The 19,723-nt window shown below is 43.8% G+C and overlaps 1 protein-coding gene across 1 annotated transcript in view; it reads left to right on the top strand.

The window, feature by feature from the left end:
- drp2 (dystrophin related protein 2) overlaps positions 1-19,723 on the top strand; it is a 173,268-nt gene that overhangs the window by 137,784 nt on the left and 15,761 nt on the right. Inside the window, exons 19-22 of the mRNA XM_070882105.1 lie at positions 1,465-1,623; positions 2,466-2,703; positions 16,935-17,055; positions 18,393-18,485. Coding sequence (XP_070738206.1) covers positions 1,465-1,623; positions 2,466-2,703; positions 16,935-17,055; positions 18,393-18,485 — 611 coding nt within the window. The remainder of the gene's footprint in view (positions 1-1,464; positions 1,624-2,465; positions 2,704-16,934; positions 17,056-18,392; positions 18,486-19,723) is intronic.

Raw genomic sequence — 19,723 nt, 5'->3', positions numbered from 1 at the left:
GATAAAGATCACCAAAGATAGATGAGTGTGAAGACTGTGATTGCAATTAAAAATGTAGATTGCAATTGAAATGGAGGAGGATGTAGAGTGCATTTAGGGATAGCTACAGGTTAAACTTGAGAGGTGAGCTGTGGATTAAAATAAGCCATACAAACCAGGAAGGCCCCTAGTTTCATCTGAGTTAGCTGATCTCGGCTGGGGCAGTGATGGGGTGGCTACAGTTAGCCTCAATAATACCAGGTAACAAGGAGAAAACCGACTGGCCACCATTCCTGCTCCTGTTTAGCCACCAGTGACTCTTGCTTGTAGTGTACGTGGACAGGATACTTTCCCACTGACACACGTGCTCACCAGTGAAGAATGTGGTATCAGGGGTGAGGTGGCAGTACCTGTGCTGTTGCATCATATGTTCTAACCTTCAGGAGAGAGGGGTGCAAGAAGCAAAGGTTGGAAGGAAAAGCTGCTGGAGAAAAATTATTTAAAGTTAAGTAAAGGTCTAGATTACAGTTCACATTTTGGTTAAATTCTAGATGCATATGTAGATGTAAATTAAGATACAGCAACAGTGGCAGATTAACATGTAGATTGAGATATGTTGACAGACTGGCTGATATGGAAGATATAGATGCAGTTAGATATGTGGCCATCTGGCTAGATGAAAGCTATATGGATGAATAAAAGGCCAACTGGCATGGCATGGCATTAGGCTATTGAAAAAATAATTATCTCCTGAACTAGATACAGCCCAGAATTACCCCAGACCAATTGCTTTGTTGAAATATTATCAATTTTATGCAGTCTACAGTATATTTTGGTTCCTAATCCTCCACAAAGTTATGATCAGAGCAGCGCAATACGATGTGCTAGTGCTTAAGTCAGTCCTCTGTTTTTACATCAAGAACACAACAGCTATTACAGCTACTCCTCAATATTCAGTATCAGTGCAAAACATATACAGAGAATATCTGCAGCAAAGCTTCACCTATTAATTTGTGACTCTTTCATATAGCGTCATTTTCCTACAACTGTCACTATGCAAAGGTCAAATGCAGAGTTACCCACCATTTACTAAATCAGAGTTTCTGGGCTTCCATCAGGCTATGAAAAATCTCAGTCTTCCCCTTTGGTGTTCTAGCCCAATGTCTCGAAGTGTTTCTGTACTGCCATCAAACACAGGGTCAAACTGAGGATATATCAATCCTTGGTAGTTGTCTCCAGCTGCACCCTGTTACACACCTAATGGACTAAACAACATGTATGTATACTAAGAAAGAGTTCAAATCCCACACACTCGTGCATACAGGTGCATCCAAATGAATTCTGAACAAATTCATCAGAGTATCATTTTCAGATTACCTTAAATGTGACATCAAATGAACTCCTACGAGATAGGTCTCTATGGGGCCAAAGATTGCAATGTTATGTGATTGAAGAATTCACAGCACACTCTTTATATACATACAGAGATGATGAGCAATTGGTGGTTCAATATTTCAGCCCAGAGACAGATCAAGACTCTCCTCAAAATCCATCTCACAGTCCAAACCAGCTCTTGGCTGCATTGGACACTGAAGAGAAGACCGAACTGGAGGCCATTATTGGACACCTCGAGCATGAGAATCGGTATGACAAATTCCTGCTATACTGTTGGTAATGGTGGGTGGGCCAAAGGAGTACAGATACCCCAATAACAACAGAAAGCATAGTCCAGTGCAGTCAACTTGTTGTCAATTCTAAAGTACCAACTATGCTATTAGAGTGAATTCCTCAGAGGGAGTGGGAGATGTAGTGGATTAGACACTGTCCTTTCATCTTTGAGACCTGGGTTTCAGTCTGGTCCAAACTGATTAGATAAAAGTCTCCTCCTTCTTTTCAGCTACAAGGGTCCGAACTGAAATAAGTTTTGAGCAGACTCAATGCACTTCTGAGGCAGTGCAGGCCCATACCACAAAATTGGCCCTAATCCAACACACACCAGTAAGAATCATCAGTCTTACTCAGAGGCCCCAGGTTGAAATGGCACCGTGAAGGGGGAGCTTTAACCCAGGCTGTAGTTGAACTGGACGTGCATGATGGGACAGTATGAGGGAGCTTTATCTGAACTAGCAGTCTTCAGTGCTGACACTGTGAGAAAGCACACTGAAATAATTTGTTCCTCAGCACAGATCCCACTCACCTTGGCGAGTAAAATATTTCATCCACTGTCAACCACAGATGCATGAGGTTCTGTACATGGCATTATCTATCTCAGTGAAGATACTCCAGCAGTGAAAGAAACACTGTCTAGAATCAGACCACACAGCCACAGCAGCCTGTAGGTTTAGTGAGTTCTGAATGTATAAACCTTGTGCCTTGTTCCATTCCCCATCTAGCATAGGTCAATGTAACAATATGATTCACATCAGAAACACATCAAATACAAAGTTTGATATAATTAAATTTTAAAAGAAATAATTTCTCCCTAGGATCTTGCAGGAAGAGTACAGGCGACTGAAATGGCAGCATGAAGAGGCAGCAATATCTTCCTCTGTACAGGACGGGTCGCCTAGCTCTCCTCTCAGTTCCCGGGACACAGAGCTTCTTGCTGAGGCAAGATTGCTCCGACAGCACAAGACCCGGCTGGAGACCAGGATGCAGATCTTGGAAGATCACAACAAACAGCTGGAATCACAACTCCTAAGGCTCCGGGAGCTATTGCTACAGGTGAGAGAATACCAAGTCAAAATTGATAGGAAATCCCGTGGTGTCAGGCAGTCCGCAATGTACTCTCCAATACAACTGAGCAGTAAGATCCATCTTTCCAAATGGGTACTCTTCAGTTTATAACACACTTACTTTCTTGTAAAAATTGTGGCTTATTTTAGTCATGGTCAGGCCGGTGATGTGCCAAACAAGTGAATTCAATTGACACAGACCTTCAATCTCTCAGCACCTGCAAGTCTATGACTATCTACTCCTAACTTTCTGATGTTTGGCAGAGGCATCCCCTCTCTAGAATTTCTCAATATGGATTAGCATGGCCTTAATGTGTTAACATGGCCCTAATCTGAAATGAGGGCATTGATATCTTAGTGTGGCACAGCTGCTATAATTTCCACTTGGATTGTTGAAGGAGCGATTCTGGCACTTACATTTTGAGTTTGGGAGGCTTTCAATGTGCAATTTGGAGTCTGATTTGGATTAAGGCAACAAACTGAAAATTGCACTTTTATCAATTCAGATATAAGAATTATTGCTGAATGGATAAACATTTTTAAATAATCCAGGTCTACTCAGTTCATAAACGTTCTAATCTCCATGTTTTCGATTTGGATTGATCGGGGGAAAAAAAGAGCAATTGATTAGAATATTTGAAGATGGCTCCTTGGGGTTGGCTTGAGAGGCTTTGTGATGGATGTGGATGCACTATCTTCATTTCAGTACAAACACCTGACTCTTAACTTGCGTGAAAAGGAAAAGAAAATGAAGCACTTTTTGACTTTCATGATCAAGTATTGTGCTTGCACATCTGCTATCTGGCTTCAAATTCAGCGAGGAAATGCTTGGTGCATTGGATACTAAAAGTGAAAAATATTACCAATCATCAGCACTGATATTGCTGATGCAAAATCCAAATAGCAAAAACTTTTAAAGAGCAACTTTCTATGATTGAGAAGAAATAATAATGAAACATTTTTTTGTACATCTGTGCTTCACTGGAATACAAGATCAATATACTCAAACTGCTAGTGCTAGCTCCTAAACCTTAACCTCCCTCACTAAAGACTTGCGGCAAAAGTGAAGTCTCATGGAGATGATGGTGAAGTGTTCAAAATTAATTAAAAACTAGGCTTGACAATAAAAAGCAGAGTATGAATAACTGAGCAGCAGCAACCAGTGGAGTCTCCCTTGCAGCACACCCTGGAACCACTGCTCTTCACAATTAATAACAATCTCAATAAAATTGTTGTAGGAAGAATACCTTTTCTGATTACCCTACATTGAGTAGAAAATTAGATATGTAGAGGAATGAAATATTATGCAAATCAATTTAGAGGGCAAGCAATAAGTATCTGGATGACAAATTGCAGGTGGTTGATAAAATCGGGGCTTTAGTTTCTATTCTACCTCAGAGCGAGAGTTCAGTGTGGGGCGAATGGTAAGAGGCAGGCTTATTCTGACTCGCCGATGTGGGGCACAGGCCATTTCAACTCCCGGGCCTTATCACCATAGTCCAGGCTCGACTCCTGCTCAAACTCAGTGGGAATGACATGGAGTAGGAGTGGGAAATCTCACAGTAGCTGTTCACCACCGGGGACCCAAAGAAACCCCTGAAACCTTCAAACCCAATTTTAACCAAGTATTTAATCAGCATTTTTTTTTTGAATTAACAAGGAGTCAAGGTAAGTTGGTAAGGTGGCATACTTTGTGACTGGAATGTGAAATTCTGTAATTAATATTCATGGCACAAAATTTCATACAACAGCAGCATTTATTGGGAATTCGGGATCAGGGTTTTACTGTCCACCAGTGCGCTGATTCGTAACATTTATCCACTATTTAGCAAATCTGTTAGTGACAGAAGAAAATCAATATTGCCACAACTGTTGTTTATATTATAGTGGCCAGCCATCCAGTTAGCACAGCATGAATCCTTACTATGGTGTGTAATTAGAATATCAACATTGCACAATCAGTTAATGGGCAAACAGCTCAATGCAACATTGGTGGCTTTGCTGATCAATATCTTAAATACAAGAGTCCACACTGTTTCGTAAAGCTTCTTAGAAATAATTGATTGTAATATTTGCAGATTATTACCCTTTTTTCAAAAAAATAAGCATCCTCTAATCTTTTCCTCAGTTTTACTCCACCATTGCCTTAATGCACCACGCATCATCTGTGTCTAGAAGGCACTGCTAAAGAATGGCCTGAGAGAACTTGCCCTCTGATTCTTCCTCCCCTCCCAGTGATGAACCAACATGGGGGTAGATTTTCAACTTGTCACCAAGGGCATGAAACAGGTCTTGTGAAGTGGCCGCCCGTTATAGAAACCGCCCGAATTTCATAAGAACATAAGAACATAAGAATTAGGAACAGGAGCAGACCATCTAGCCCCTCGAGCCTGCTCTGCCACTCAACAAGATCATGGCTGATCTGGCCGTGGACTCAGCTCCACTTACCCGCCCGCTCCCCATAACCCTTAATTCCCTTATTGGTTAAAAAATCTATCTATCTGTGATTTGAATAAATTCAATGAGCTAGCCTCAACTGCTTCCTTGGACAGAGAATTCCACAGATTCACAACCCCCTGGGAGAAGAAATTCCTTTTCAACTCGGTTTTAAATTGGCTCCTCTGTATTTTGAGGCTGTGCCCCCTAGTTCTAGTCTCCCCGACCAGTGGAAACAACCTCTCTGCCTCTATCTTATCTATCCTTTTCATTATTTTAAATGTTTCTGTAAGATCACCCCTCATCCTTCTGAACTCCAACGAGTAAAGACCCAGTCTACTCAATTTATCATCATAAGGTAACCCCCTCATCTCCGGAATCAGCCTAGTGAATCGTCTCTGTACCCCCTCCAAAGCTAGTATATCCTTCCTTAAGTAAGGTGACCAAAACTGCACGCAGTACTCCAGGTGCGGCCTCACCAATACCCTATACAGTTGCAGCAGGACCTCCCTGCTTTTGTACTCCATCCCTCTCGCAATAATCGCCTTCCTCATTACCTGCTGCACCTGCAAACTAACTTTTTGGGATTCATGCACAAGGACCCCCAGGTCCCTCTGCACCGCAACATGTTGTAATTTCTCCCTATTCAAATAATATTCCCTTTTACTGTGTTTTATTTCCAAGGTGGATGACCTCACATTTTCCGACATTGTATTCCATCTGCCAAACCTTAGCCCATTCACTTAACCGATCTAAATCTCTTTGCAGCCTCTCTGTGTCCTCTACACAACCCGCTTTCCCACTAATCTTTGTGTCATCTGCAAATTTTGTTACACTACACTCTGTCCCCTCTTCCAGGTCATCTATGTATATTGTAAACAGTTGTGGTCCCAGCACCGATCCCTGTGGTACACCACTAACCACCGATTTCCAACCCGAAAAGGATCCATTTATCCCGACTCTCTGCTTTCTGTTAGCCAGCCAATTCTCTATCCATGCTAATACATTTCCTCTGACTCCGCGTACCTTTATCTTCTGCAGTAACCTTTTGTGTGGCACCTTATCGAATGCCTTTTGTAAATCTAAATACACCACATCCATCGGTACACCTCTATCCACCATGCTCGTTATATCCTCAAAGAATTCCAGTAAATTAGTTAAACATGATTTCCCCTTCATGAATCCATGTTGCGTCTGCTTGATTGCACTATTCCTATCTAGATGTCCCGCTATTTCTTCCTTAATGATAGCTTCAAGCATTTTCCCCACTACAGATGTTAAATTAACCGGCCTATAGTTGCCTGCCTTTTGTCTTCCACCTTTTTAAAATAGAGACGTTACATTTGCTGCTTTCCAATCCGCTGGTACCTCCCCAGAGTCCAGAGAATTTTGGCAGATTATAACGAAAGCATCTGCTATAACTTCCGCCATCTCTTTTAATACCCTGGGATGCATTTCATCAGGACTTGTCTACCTTGAGAAGCATTAGCCAGTCCAGCACTACCCCCCTAGTGATAGTGATTGTCTCAAGGTCCTCCCTTCCCACATTCCCGTGACCAGCAATTTTTGGCATGGTTTTAGTGTCTTCCACTGTGAAGACCGAAACAAAATAATTATTTAAGGTCTCAGCCATTTCCACATTTCCCATTATTAAATCCCCCTTCTCATCTTCTAAGGGACCAACATTTACTTTAGTCACTCTTTTCCGTTTTATATATCGGTAAAAGCTTTTACTATCTGTTTTTATGTTTTGCGCAAGTTTACTTTCGTAATCTATCTTTCCTTTCTTTATTGCTTTCTGAGTCATTCTTTGCTGTCATTTAAAATTTTCCCAATCTTCTATTTTCCCACTAACCTTGGCCACCTTATACTCATTGGTTTTTAATTTGATACTCTCCTTTATTTCCTTGGTTATCCACGGCTGGTTATCTCTTCTCTTACCGCCCTTCTTTTTCACTGGAATATATTTTTGTTGAGCACTATGAAAGAGCTCCTTAAAAGTCCTCCACTGTTCCTCAATTGTGCCACCGTTTAGTCTGTGTTCCCAGTCTACTTTAGCCAACTCTGCCCTCATCCCACTGTAGTCCCCTTTGTTTAAGCATAATACACTCGTTTGAGACACTACTTCCTCACCCTCAATCTGTATTACAAATTCAACCATACTGTGATCACTCATTCCGAGAGGATCTTTTACTGGGAGATCGGTTATTATTCCTGTCTCATTACACAGGACCAGTTCTAAGATAGCTTGCTTCCTTGTAGGTTCTGTAACATACTGTTCTAAGAAACAATCTAGTATGCATTCTATGAATTCTTCCTCAAGGCTACCCCGTGCGATTTGATTTGACCAATCGATATGTAGGTTAAAATCCCCCATGATTACTGCCGTTCCTTTTTCACATGCCTCCATTATTCCCTTGATTATTATCCGCCCCACCATGAAGTTATTATTTGGGGGCCTATAAACTATGCCCACCAGTGACTTTTTCCCCTTACTATCTCTAATCTCCACCCATAATGATTCAACATTTTGTTCATTAGAGCCAATATCATCTCTCACAACTGCCCTGATATCATTCTTTATTAACAGAGCTAACCCACCTCCTTTCCCTTCTTGTCTATCTTTTCAAATTGTCAGATACCCCTGTATGTTTATTTCCGTTATTTCAATAACGGGCAGCCGAGCCGTAATGCCAGGCTTACACCCAATCGGACAGTTGAGAATCTACCCCATGCTCCCTTCTGCACTATCCATAATGACACAGCTGACAACAGAGCTCAGCACAGTGTGTGAAGGAGCTTGCATTGCACTTTTTAATGACGTCACTTGGTTGGTACTTGGGTGCCCCGCACCACTCCATTGGCCTCTGTAAATCCCGTGCGCTCACAAATTTAATTTAGTATGCTGTGAATCTTTATCATCAAGACTCATTTGAATATGGAGAATTTGTGACTGCTAATTTTCTCCATCTGCTGCTCCGGGGCTGTCTGGGCTCTATCTCCGAACACCGCAAACTCTAACATTACTAAATGAGGCATCTTTTGATGATCAGTGGCATTTAGGAAATGTGTTCCTTGGTTGCTTCCTGCTACATACATTCAAAGTAGAAAGCAAGTTACTAATGGAAGATCAATGCAAACAGTGGCAATTAAACTATTTGACATAAACTATATCTTCATTAGTGTGGCATTTAAAAGTAGTTGCTTTTGTTCCAATATTTTAACGGTGTGATTAGAAAAATACATGTGGTTGGACCATGGCATCTGCTGTATTCCCGAAACTTAAATACTCCACCATTTAGAACTAATTATGTTGAGATTCTCTCTCCGTGATCAGCCATCTTGGGATCTAATGTATATCACAGATGCGCTTTTTAAAATTTCGATGAATTTCTGTTCTTATCAGGATGAAGGATGTCAGTGTGAGAGAATGCAACATTATTCTACTTCGGTCATACTCTGTGTTCGCATCAAACACTCCCAGGTCAGATACACCATGGGTTGGATGCACAGTAAAGCTGGAATCATGCCAGGGTTATCTGTGGGAGCTTGCCCCTCTAACTAAAGCAGCTGAATAACCAGTCCAGTACCTTGAAGGTCGGTCAAGGGATAAAAACCAACAACACCTGGAGGAGTACAGTAAACGGAGAAACGCATTCATTTTTAACCGATTAATTCTACCTAGCATCGGCAGCCTCAGTGCATGTCATCAGCTCGATCATCTTCACTTTGATGCAAATGTAGGGAGAAGCAGGAAATTGCCTCAAAATAAGGATTGTGAGTGGCAAGGTACCGACAATGCTAAGACCGTGAACCATCCTAAAACAGCAAATAAAGCAAAATAATGTCTTCATGCAGCTCTCACTTTTGGTGTGATCGTGACCCGGGAGAGGCGAGAGTTCGGGGCCAGAACAAGCGAGGGCCCAGGGGCAGCACGGGTCAGCCCACACTGCAATATGTGTGTGCACTAGGTCCTTGCAGCAGAGCAGGTCTCCAGTCATCTTGGGTAATCCTTGCTACTGGACCAAGACCAAGTTCTGTCAAGCTCGTGTGGTGGCTGGTGTGCAACAGCCACCACACGTTAAAAAAATCCATGCACAGGCATCTTCCACCCTTCAAGATGTAGTTCGGGACCTGGAATATTAAGTCCTTCATTGAAACACCTGTGAACTCATCCTTTTTGGCGTGGAAGCAAGTCATCCTCGTTTCGAGGGACTACCTTTGATGATGATGACTTTTGGTGTTAAATGAGCTATCCGATTGCTATCCTGTAATGGAGAATTCAGTGAGCATTTTTGGAGTGTTTTGTGTAATCAATGAGCACTGATCCCTTCCTCAGGGGACTGCTGAGGGCAGAGTCCTTGCCTGACAGTATCAGGATGCCTTGCACCCATCGAAGCAGGACATCTATGCTATCATGTAACTTTAATTGTGCACCAATTCCCTTGCATTATTTTCTCTAAGCAGGTATTCCATTGATAGCATCAACGCACGACATTCAGACAAAAATCATTTCTCACACTGCTGGATAAAGCATGTTGTCTAATTGGGGAGTAGGGGAGTCTTCCTCCCATCTCTAACTTCCATCCAGTCACACACACACACACACACACACACACACATCACTCCTTTCAACTTTCTTCTCGTGTTTCCCCTGATGTCCTAATGTACCATCTTGCATCCTCTTCTTCGTCCCTGCATCCCTATTGTGCTGAAGTCAATCGGCCATAATTTGCGGTGTGTATAGCAACGTACTCTCAGAGGCCATCATACCTCCTTTGAAATCATTAAATCCCGAGCTTGCGTTCTGTTAATATAGGCGTCAACAGGCCAGCTGCATGTTCCATGAAAAACCAATTGATTCCGCAAAACTGGGCTATTTGCCCACCAACAGCCCAGCAATTGCATACGGAAATGTTACAGTTGATGCAAACAGACTCAGGGCCTGTTTGCTTCAGCGTAAGGGGCTATCTTAGGCATGTTTTAAACATTTTCATCTCGGAAATCATATCGTTTAACTGCATTAAATGTGTTTTTCTTGTTTCTGAAAATATTAGAGTTTTAATGATGGGGATAAAAGTATCAGCAAAATTACATTTTTAGTGAAGTTGGTGGAATGAAGCTAATTAAGAATTAAATTCCAATCCTGTAACTTGTGATTAAATCTGATTACGGAATTCTCTTATGAAATAATGTAAAATCTAATTCTGTTTTGTGATTGGAGGACCAGGCCCACGTGATCCCGTGTACGTTTCCGCACAGGCTGCGTCCCTGTGATCCGTGGGCCTTTACTCTGCCCTCCTACTTGCAGCGCCGGAGCGCAAGGTTTCACAGGAGGGCTACCATCAGGGAGGTGTGTACTGTTTTCGCAGCTCGGCGGTGTACTCCGAAGCTACGCCGCCGACCGCAATTTTTGGCTCAATATTTCCTATTCTATCTCATTCTTCCTCAGGACCTCAAAACTGTGGAACCCCAAATCTCCCTCAGTCCTACCTTCCTCCTGGCTTGGAAAATCCAAGCGTGCCATCATCTAATCATTAACTCTTGATTTACCTCGTCTTCTATCCTAATATTTTCAACCTTGGTGGTTTTCTGCACTGTAGGCCTTGGTCCTTCAACAGCTTTTTACCATTTCAAATTTATGACCAACTGGTCTTGGTGAAGTATCCTGCATATAGATTGGGAGAGTGATTATGTCTTCTGTTTATCTCACTGTTCGGCCTTTTCTGCATGTTCATTAAGAAACACAACTTGTCAGCTTCTCTATAGACTTAGCCCATCAAAATTAGGAATGATGGAAGGGAACTCCCAATGGAACCAGCAAATAGCAAAGCACCAGAAACGATGCATCACAGATCAGCCAGCAGGCAAAATCTCAATAGATATTCTCTAAAGCACCAGAACTGAGTTTTTAAAGGCAAATTTCTATTATTCATATAGTTATAAGCTTTGGCCTCTGCTAATCCTTAATCTCGCTGTTATCTGTTTCAATTATAATGTGCACATAGATGGCCAAACATATGGGTCCTGCAGTTAATATGTGACTTCAAGCCGAAGATGTATGTTATTTAAATAGAGTATGTTATGTATTGTCCAGGTACATTAAATGTATTAGTACAATGGTGCGCCACAGAGGGCGCTGTGATGGGAGACCTGAAAGTACCTGCAAGACAGAGTATAAAAGGCTGCCCACCACACCTGGGAGGCACTCTGGAATTACACAATAAAGGACCAAGGTCACGGCAGTTACTACAACACCAGATTGTGTGGAGTCAGTGATTTGAGTGCTACACACATCACATTGGCGACAAGGACACGGACGAACTTCACGCAACCATGGCTACTCTGGGCTCGTTAAAAGATTTTATGGTGGGCAATGATTGGGAGGCCTTTACGGAAAGGCTCGAGTACTACTTCACAGAAAACGACCTGACGGGGAACACGGACGCACTGAGAGAGAAACATAAGGCGATATTGCTTTCCAGTTGTGGCGATGAGGTTTACTGTCTCGTCAGGGATTCGCTGGCACCCGCGAGCGCCAGGGATAAGTTATATGAGAAGCTGATTGCACTCATTCGTGACCAACTGAAACCGAAGGAGAGCATCCTCACAGCCCAGCACAAATTCTACCACCACTGCAGACCTGAGGGCCAGGATGTCACCAAATATGCTGCAGACCTCAGGAGACTCGCGGCGCCATGTGATTTTGGCACACACCTTGACGACGCATTGCGAGACGTCTTTGTTGTGGGGATTGGCCACGAGGGTCTCCACTGAACCCACAGTCACCCTGAAGCAAGCCATCACCATCAACAGGGCATTTATGACCTCGACTTGCAGCACCAAGCAGATGATCCACACAGTCTCGAACCTGGCAGGCACTGTCCACAGGATAGCGCCCACCATGGACAAAACTGCAGAACATAGCTCTGCCCAGGGCAGAGAGCACGGATCTCGGGGTCCTGGAACTCAGAGTCCGCCGAGGGGGGCTAATCGAGTAGCACCATGCTGGCGCTGCGGAGGAAGCCATGGGGCTCACCGGTGCAGGTTTGCGGAGTATACGTGCAATACCTGCCACACGAAAGGCCACCTTCAGCGTATGTGCAAAAGAGACCTGACTCACTGTGTGGCTGAGGAGATGGTAGAGGATACATTTTCCAGCGAGGAGCAGGCAGAAGAAGATGAGGCGTTTGGACTGTACACATGTACCGACAATTTGGCCCCAGTGATTATGGAAGTCAAGATTAACGGAGTCCCAGTGAGTATGGAAGTGGACACTGGATCGGGTCCATCGTTGATGAGTCAGAGAACTTTTGAGAAACTGTGGGTCAACCCAGCTGCACGACCCAAGCTGGTCCCGATCACACTGAAGCTGTGTACCTACACCAGGGAACTGATACCTGTTCTTGGCAGAGCGGATGTGCAGGTATCTCACGGGGGCGAGACGCATAGTTTACCTTTGTGGGTCATTGCAGGCGATGGGCCAACGCTTCTCGGCAGGAGGTGGATGGGAAAGGTCCGTGGGAGCTGGGAAGACTTCATTCCTCCACAGACTGCTGTTCCTCGGGTTCCCAAAGAGCAGCGCCGACCGAGCTGGAGGAGAAAGAAGCCGTTCATTGGCAGTCTAAATCCCCACACAGACGACAGCAGCCCAGAACTCCTGACCTCAAGCAATCCTGCAGCTTCAGCCTCCACAGATGAGCAGACCCTGGAAGAGCAGGCATTGATCGGGAAATCCATTGACAGATGACAAATCGGGGGGGGCCCACGCGGAGAGGAAGTCGGGCAGCGGTCGCGGCTATGGTGGAGGCCGGGATGGCGGCGGTGGTGATGGCAACGGCAACGGCAGGAGAGGAGGTTACAGTGGCGGCCAGAACGGCAGGAGCGGAGGCTACAGTGGCGCCTGGAATGGCAGGAGAGGAGGTTACAGCGGTGGCGGAGGCTACAGTGGCGGCAGGTATGACCCGGGAGAACGCGACAAGTTTTATTTCTAAGATCTTTCCAGTGACAGGCTTCCTTCTCTGCACGTATAATCACACAATCGATCCAGCCTCTCTTAAAGCTTCTACGGCTTTGCTATGTGTTACTTCCCTTACATCTGCATCATTTACCCAAAGGATGCAATCATTCACCTGCAGTCTTCCATCCTGTGCAGCTGCACCTCCTACAATGATTTTTGTGATGAATATGCTTGGATCATCATCAATGTGCGGATTATCTGTGCCACCTGCAATGCTGAAGCCAAGGCCAGAATTTCCCCTTTCAAGCGTGATTTTACACTTTCTTTCTTCTTTGTCAGCGAACTCAAGATGGTGGCGAGCCTCGTGGCAGCAGAGCTCTGCAGACAAAGACCAGCAGAGAAACTAAAATGGCGGCGACCAGTGAAAGCCTTGTGGGATACACAAGATGGCGTCTTAAAAGGGAAATGCACCTGGGAGTCTTAAAAGGGCCTTGCACCGTTGGCGATCCCCACAAAGAGACTTTTGTAAGGCAAGAGCGAGTCTAAATGAGCAATGTGAATGTAGGACGACGGACTTGTGATAAGAGTTAATATTTTAATGCTGAATGGTTACTGTGTTTAAAATATGGATATGAATTACGAAAAGAGTTTATACCATGAGGTACATGTAAAAGGGTAATGGACCCGTGACTAACATGACTAATGGACTAATGCGATTTTCAATTTATGTGATTCATGCAATGGTTCAGCGGCTGCAGATGAGCCACCAAGGCGACTACTTTCTGAGAACAGAGGCAACGCACTAGTTGCGATACCCGGTCTCAGCGCAGCCCATTACCGCGGGCAAAAAGGGGCAGTATACCGCCACCGTACCTCACCCAGAGGAGCTGGAATTAAATAAGTGTTCAGTGTACCTGCAACCTTTTGACATTACCATATATTACATGTACCATACTAATGTACTGTCTATGTATACCTGCTTTCTGTTGGAGGTTATGCTCGTGTACTTCATCACCTATGTAAGGACTGCAAACACCACATGGGGGGGAAGAGGGAAGTGGATGTGCATGGACTCACACTCACAAATCAACCAGACGAACAAGGCCGAGGTTACCGGCAATGGCTTTTGGAATTGGGGGGGAGGGGGGAGTGAGATGTTACGTATTGTCCAGGTACATTAAATGTATAAGTACAATGGTGCGCCACAGAGGGCGCTGTGATGGGAGACCTGAAAGTACCTCCGAGACAGAGTATAAAAGGCTGACCACCATACCTGAGAGGCACTCTGGAGTTACACAATAAAGGACCAAGGTCACGGCAGTTACTACAACACCAGACTGTGTGGAGTCAGTGATTTGAGTGCTACATACACTACAGAGTAGACTGCACTGTGTTACCAGGCAGATTGCAAACATTACTCTTGTTGCAAGTTTTAGAATTTTTTTTTAGAAACCTCGGACCATTGTACCAGGATTGGAAAGAGTAGGAAAGAAGATGGGAAGTAGTGTTTAGATATCATTCCTAGTCTTGCTTGTTCTGACGAAGAGTCATCGACCCGAAACGTTAACTCTGCTTTTCTCTCCACAGATGTTGCCTGACCCGCTGAGATTTCCAGCATTTTCTGTTTTTATTTATTTCAGATTCCAGCATCCACAGTATTTTGCTCTTGCTTGATAAATGTTGATTTAACGCATTCTCATATCTACTGGTTCTGCCATCATAGAGTTAAAATAAGCAGGTTATATCAACATAATCAGTATCTCTGAGCTTTTAAAAAAACCCGGATAATATCATCTCATAATCTTCTCTTCTCCAGAAGGAACAGCTTTGATTCTTTAGGTGTCTTTTCATAACTTAGTCCTAAATCCAAATATAAATCCAAGTCTTTCTTTCTTTTAAGTCTTGGAATCATTTTTGTACATTTGCACTGAACTCTCTCCAATACACAAATAACATTTTGAAAGTAGGGTGTCTAGATTTGCACACAGTATTGCAAATGCGGTCAGTTAAGAGTTGATTTTGCATTTGTGTCCTCCAGTTCTACACTGACAGTCAAATTTAAGTAACCTAATGTCCCCTCTCAATCCTCCTTTTCTCCAAATTAAAAATGCTCAATTTGTGAGTTTTTCCTCATAGTTGAGAATGTTTTAAATCCCAGAATCATCCTCGTTGCTCTGTTCTGAAACATTCTTGAATACCATCAATGACCTTTGAAATATTCAATATTCAAAATGTACAAGTACTTCTGTTTAGATGTGTCATTTGCTGCCCTCTGGTGGTTCCTTAGTTTGTTGCATTTTAATATGACATGAAACTCAGGGGAGGGGAGGATTTTGATTACAGCCAAAAATTGGTTTTAGTTTTTTGTTGCATTCAGTTTCTTTTCTTTTCTATTTGGGCTTGAACAGAATTAGTCAACATATATACGTTGCCATTACATGAACTACTTGCCCACTTTGTATATAAGCTCCCGTTTTCAGCGTAATTAAAAAAGTTATTGTAAATGACTGTGAGGCAAGGATTACTTCAGAGACTGTAAGAGAGGGAATTGTTCATAGCCTTGTGGTCCTATTCAGACCCCGAGCTGAGCTGCTGACCCCAAACCTTCTCCATTACAAAGACTCCCCTCTTCCACTTCAATAACATTGTCCACCTCCACTCCTACCTCAGCCCATTTGCTCCTGAAACCTTCATCCATGCTTTTGCCACCACCAGATTCAACTATTCCAATGCTCTCCTGTCCGGCCTCCCATCCTCCACCTTCGATAACCTTCAGCTCATCCAAACCTCTGCAGCCAGTATCCTATCTCGCAGCAAGTTCCGCTCACCTATTATCTCTCTCCTTTCTGACCTACATTGGCTCCCTGTCCCTCAACAAATTCTGCACCCCTGCACCATCGAAATTTTCCGCTCCTCCGAATCTGGCCTTTTGTGCATTCCCCCCATTCTTTTGCCGCAGCATTGGCAGCTGCCTGATCACACTGAGTCCTCCCGCTCTGGAATTCCCTGCCTAAGCCCTTCTGCCTCTCTGCATCCATTTCCTCTTTTAAGATATAAATACAGATAATGCTGTAAATACTCAGCCGGTCAGTCAGCATCTGTGTAGAGGTGCTGCCACAGATGCTGCCTGACCTGCTGAGTATTTCCAGCATTTTCTGTTTTTATTTCAGATTCCAGCAGCTGCAGTATTTTGCTTTTTCCCTTTTTTAAGACCCTCCGTACAACCCACCTCTGTGACCGTCAGTCATCCTTGCATTTAGCCCTTCTCTATGAATCACCTTGGGATGTTTTTCTACATTAAAGGCACTATTTAAATTCAAATCATGTTATGCCAGTAATGAGGACAGTGTCTGTAAAAAAAAGAGAGATGATCGAGAGAGCCCTTTAAACCCACATTTGTAATATGTTGGATACACGTTACTAAGGTTAGAAACTGCTACTTATTATAAATGGGTTAATGCCTCCCATAAAATAGCAAACAAAGTAATTTCATATGAACATGTTACATTAATATTCACTCAAAATAATTTCAGGGCCTACGTGTAGTATTTTTGTTTTTTAATAGTATAATTGTTTGTAGTATAATTGTTTTTGTACTGAGTCCAACCTTTCACATTTAGAAGCATAATTTAATGTTCAGATAATTATAGAATGTCATTCAATGGAGGAGCTCTGCAGATCTTCATAAACTACCCCCTTGTAGGTTCATTAGAGCCTTCCCTTAACTCTTTTGTTAGATATACAACAGTTCCCTTGACACAGTCCACCTATTAAACTATCTGGATGTGTCTTTTGGTAACAGTGTTTTTCTTATCAATTCACAGCCACAGCAAGACTCTGAGAAAAATGGATCGACAGCCTCATCTGCTTCCCCATCGTCCCATCATTCTGACAACAACCAGCAAGAAAAACCCAATAGACGCAGTCCGGAATCTGAGAACGCAGGTTAGTGGGAAGCGAGAGTATTGTGTAGAAACATTTATTGACTAGAACATCATGCTGCCATGAAGTAGAAATATTTTAAAGAATAAAATAAATATTTTTGCATTTGTTATTTTATTCTCCTCTCTAGGTTTCTTGTTTTATGCACTGTCCTAAGCTCAAAATTCATAATAAATCGGTTAGCTCCTGTATTAAATAACAGCCTGAGAAATGTAATTTGAGCACATTAAGCATTCATTCATTAATATCACCAACAATAATTTCTAATCTTGTAAGTTTGTTATATTACAAGATTGCCAAGAATAGATGCAAATGAAAAAGAATAAGGGAACCATTTGATTATAAATAAGTGCAAATGTTTGTTTTAGGAGCATAGGAGCAGGCAATTCATTCCCTCAAGCCTGTTCCACCATTCAATTAGATCAAGGCTGCTCTGTACCTTAGCAACATTTACCCACCTTGGCTGCATAACCCCTGATACTCTTAGCTAATGAAAATCTATCAGCCTGTCCTCGTAATTTAACCCTTTAAGTCCCGATATCATTCTGTTTCCTCCTCCAATATATCTTTCCTGAAGTTCAGTGCCCAGAACATAACAGTGCTCCAGACAGGTCTACACAACTGAAGCATCGCTTGTTCACCTTTGTATTCCAACTCCTTTAAGATAAAGGCCAACATTCCTTTGCCTTTTTGATCACTTTTTGTGCCTGTGCACTAGCTTTAATTGATCGGTGGACATGGCCACCTAAATCCCTTTGCTTCTTCATAGTGGAGGGGCGGGGGAGGGGGAGTGGGGGGTGAGTGAGGGGAGGGGGAGTGGGGGGGAGGGGAAGCAGGGGGAGGGGATGGGGGGAGGGGGAGGGGAGGGGACGGGGGAAGTGGGAGAGGGGGAGTGGGGGGATGGGGAGCAGGGGGAGTGGGGGGGGGTGAGGGGAGAGGGAGGGGGTGGGGAATAGGGGGAGTGGAGGGGACGGGGGAAGTGGGAGTGGGGGAGAGGGGGAGTGGGGGGAGGGGGAGTGGGGATCGAGGATCCCTGGGGAGGCTTCAGACAGAGCAGTAGTGGTACAGATTTTTTTTGTGCCCTGCTTCTCCTGACCTCAACAACAAAAACAAAATGAGCATTTTCTGTTGCATTTTGTGATCAGCTTCCAGCAGTTTCCTCAAAATCTCTTTTTTCCAAACCTAACTTTCTTCATCACTCCAATTCTTATTGCCCGGAATTATCTTAGTTGTAGATTGGAATGCAGACCCTGCGTTACATTTTACTTCAGTTCCCTAGTCCATGCGACATCAGCAAAGTGGCCGACCAGTTTCAACCTCTGTGTTCTTTTTTTTCATAGATAAGTCAGACACACACGGTATATCCCAAGACATGGTGCTGCACTTGGAGGATGTAATGGAACAGCTTAGGAACTCTTTTCCTTCCCCCAGAGGTAAGCCCTCCCACTTTGCTTAAAAACATCTCTACAATGAATGAGGGACGTGCATTCAATTGTGAGTGAGCAGCTCCTTGGATGGCTAGCTAATGAGTGACTGAGCTATTCAGCAGCAGCAGACCAGTATGGGCCTCAAAATTACCTGGATTAATATAGGTGGAAATCACCCAGGCTTCACCATTCTGACTGCTGTTCAGAAACCTCTGGTCAAAGTCCATGTCTGGAGATGTTGGGTGTGTACAGGGTCAAGTTCTGTTGTGATGGCCCAACATTCAAATAGCCCTCCAACTTCTTGAAAGCCATTCATCCTCCGTAGGCTGACAAGTATGTACAGGCCCTGATTTTAACTCCGGGTGGGTACGGGGTAAGTTAGAAACTCACCCACTGCCCCAGAAATGATGCCTGGGCAATATTAACTTCCGAGCCTCTATTAGGTCCTGGCGGCTGACTTCTCACCTGTTCCAGATGGGAAGGAACGGAAAATCCCATGGATTAGAGGCCGCCTGCTGACAGGAAGTAAGAGATGGGATCGACTTTCCAGGGTCGACTCACATCCATATGTACAGAAGGACCACGCTGCTTTAGGCTGGGGTCCTTGCCTCCTGCTCAACAGAGCAAGTTCAATTCGGAACGGTAGATTCTCTCATAATTTAATTGAAAGTAATTTTCTGGATTTAACTTTTCCATACGGTTTATTATTTTCAATACCTCAATACAATCGCCTCTCAGATGAACCTCTTTGAGACTGAAAAGCCCAAGTAATTTTTAAATTGTTTGTATGGTTGTCATGGTGACGAATCGACACTCTTGTCTCCCCGTCTCACCCATTTGATGCTCCTACTCGCCTCCCCCTCTGCTCATGGGCACTTTTCACCTCCATCCTACCCTCAGTTTATGCTCGCATCTTTCACCACACTCCCCGAGCCCCAGTTCCTGTTGGCACCTTTCACTCTCTCCTCTTCTCAGTTCTCTCCAGCTATCTCCTCCCCCTGCCATTACAAGAATTCCCAAGCACAGCAGTACTTCACCCTTGGAACAACAGGTGGTTGGAGGAGGGAGCTGTGCTCATTTTCACTGCCCCAGGAGAGTAAAAAGTGCATACAATTACATACACTGACTAGGCTTACCTACGCCCCTGACCCCTTGTTGATTTTGGTGGAGTCAGAGATTCGTTTGCACAATTTTCCTAATTGACTTGACTGTGTGCTTGTTGTCACAGAGTAAGTGCTAGGAGC

The sequence above is a fragment of the Pristiophorus japonicus genome, chromosome 6 (genome assembly GCF_044704955.1).
Source record: "Pristiophorus japonicus isolate sPriJap1 chromosome 6, sPriJap1.hap1, whole genome shotgun sequence".
In the NCBI taxonomy this organism is placed as follows: Eukaryota; Metazoa; Chordata; class Chondrichthyes; family Pristiophoridae; genus Pristiophorus; species Pristiophorus japonicus.
This window is presented reverse-complemented; position numbering and strand designations above follow the sequence as displayed.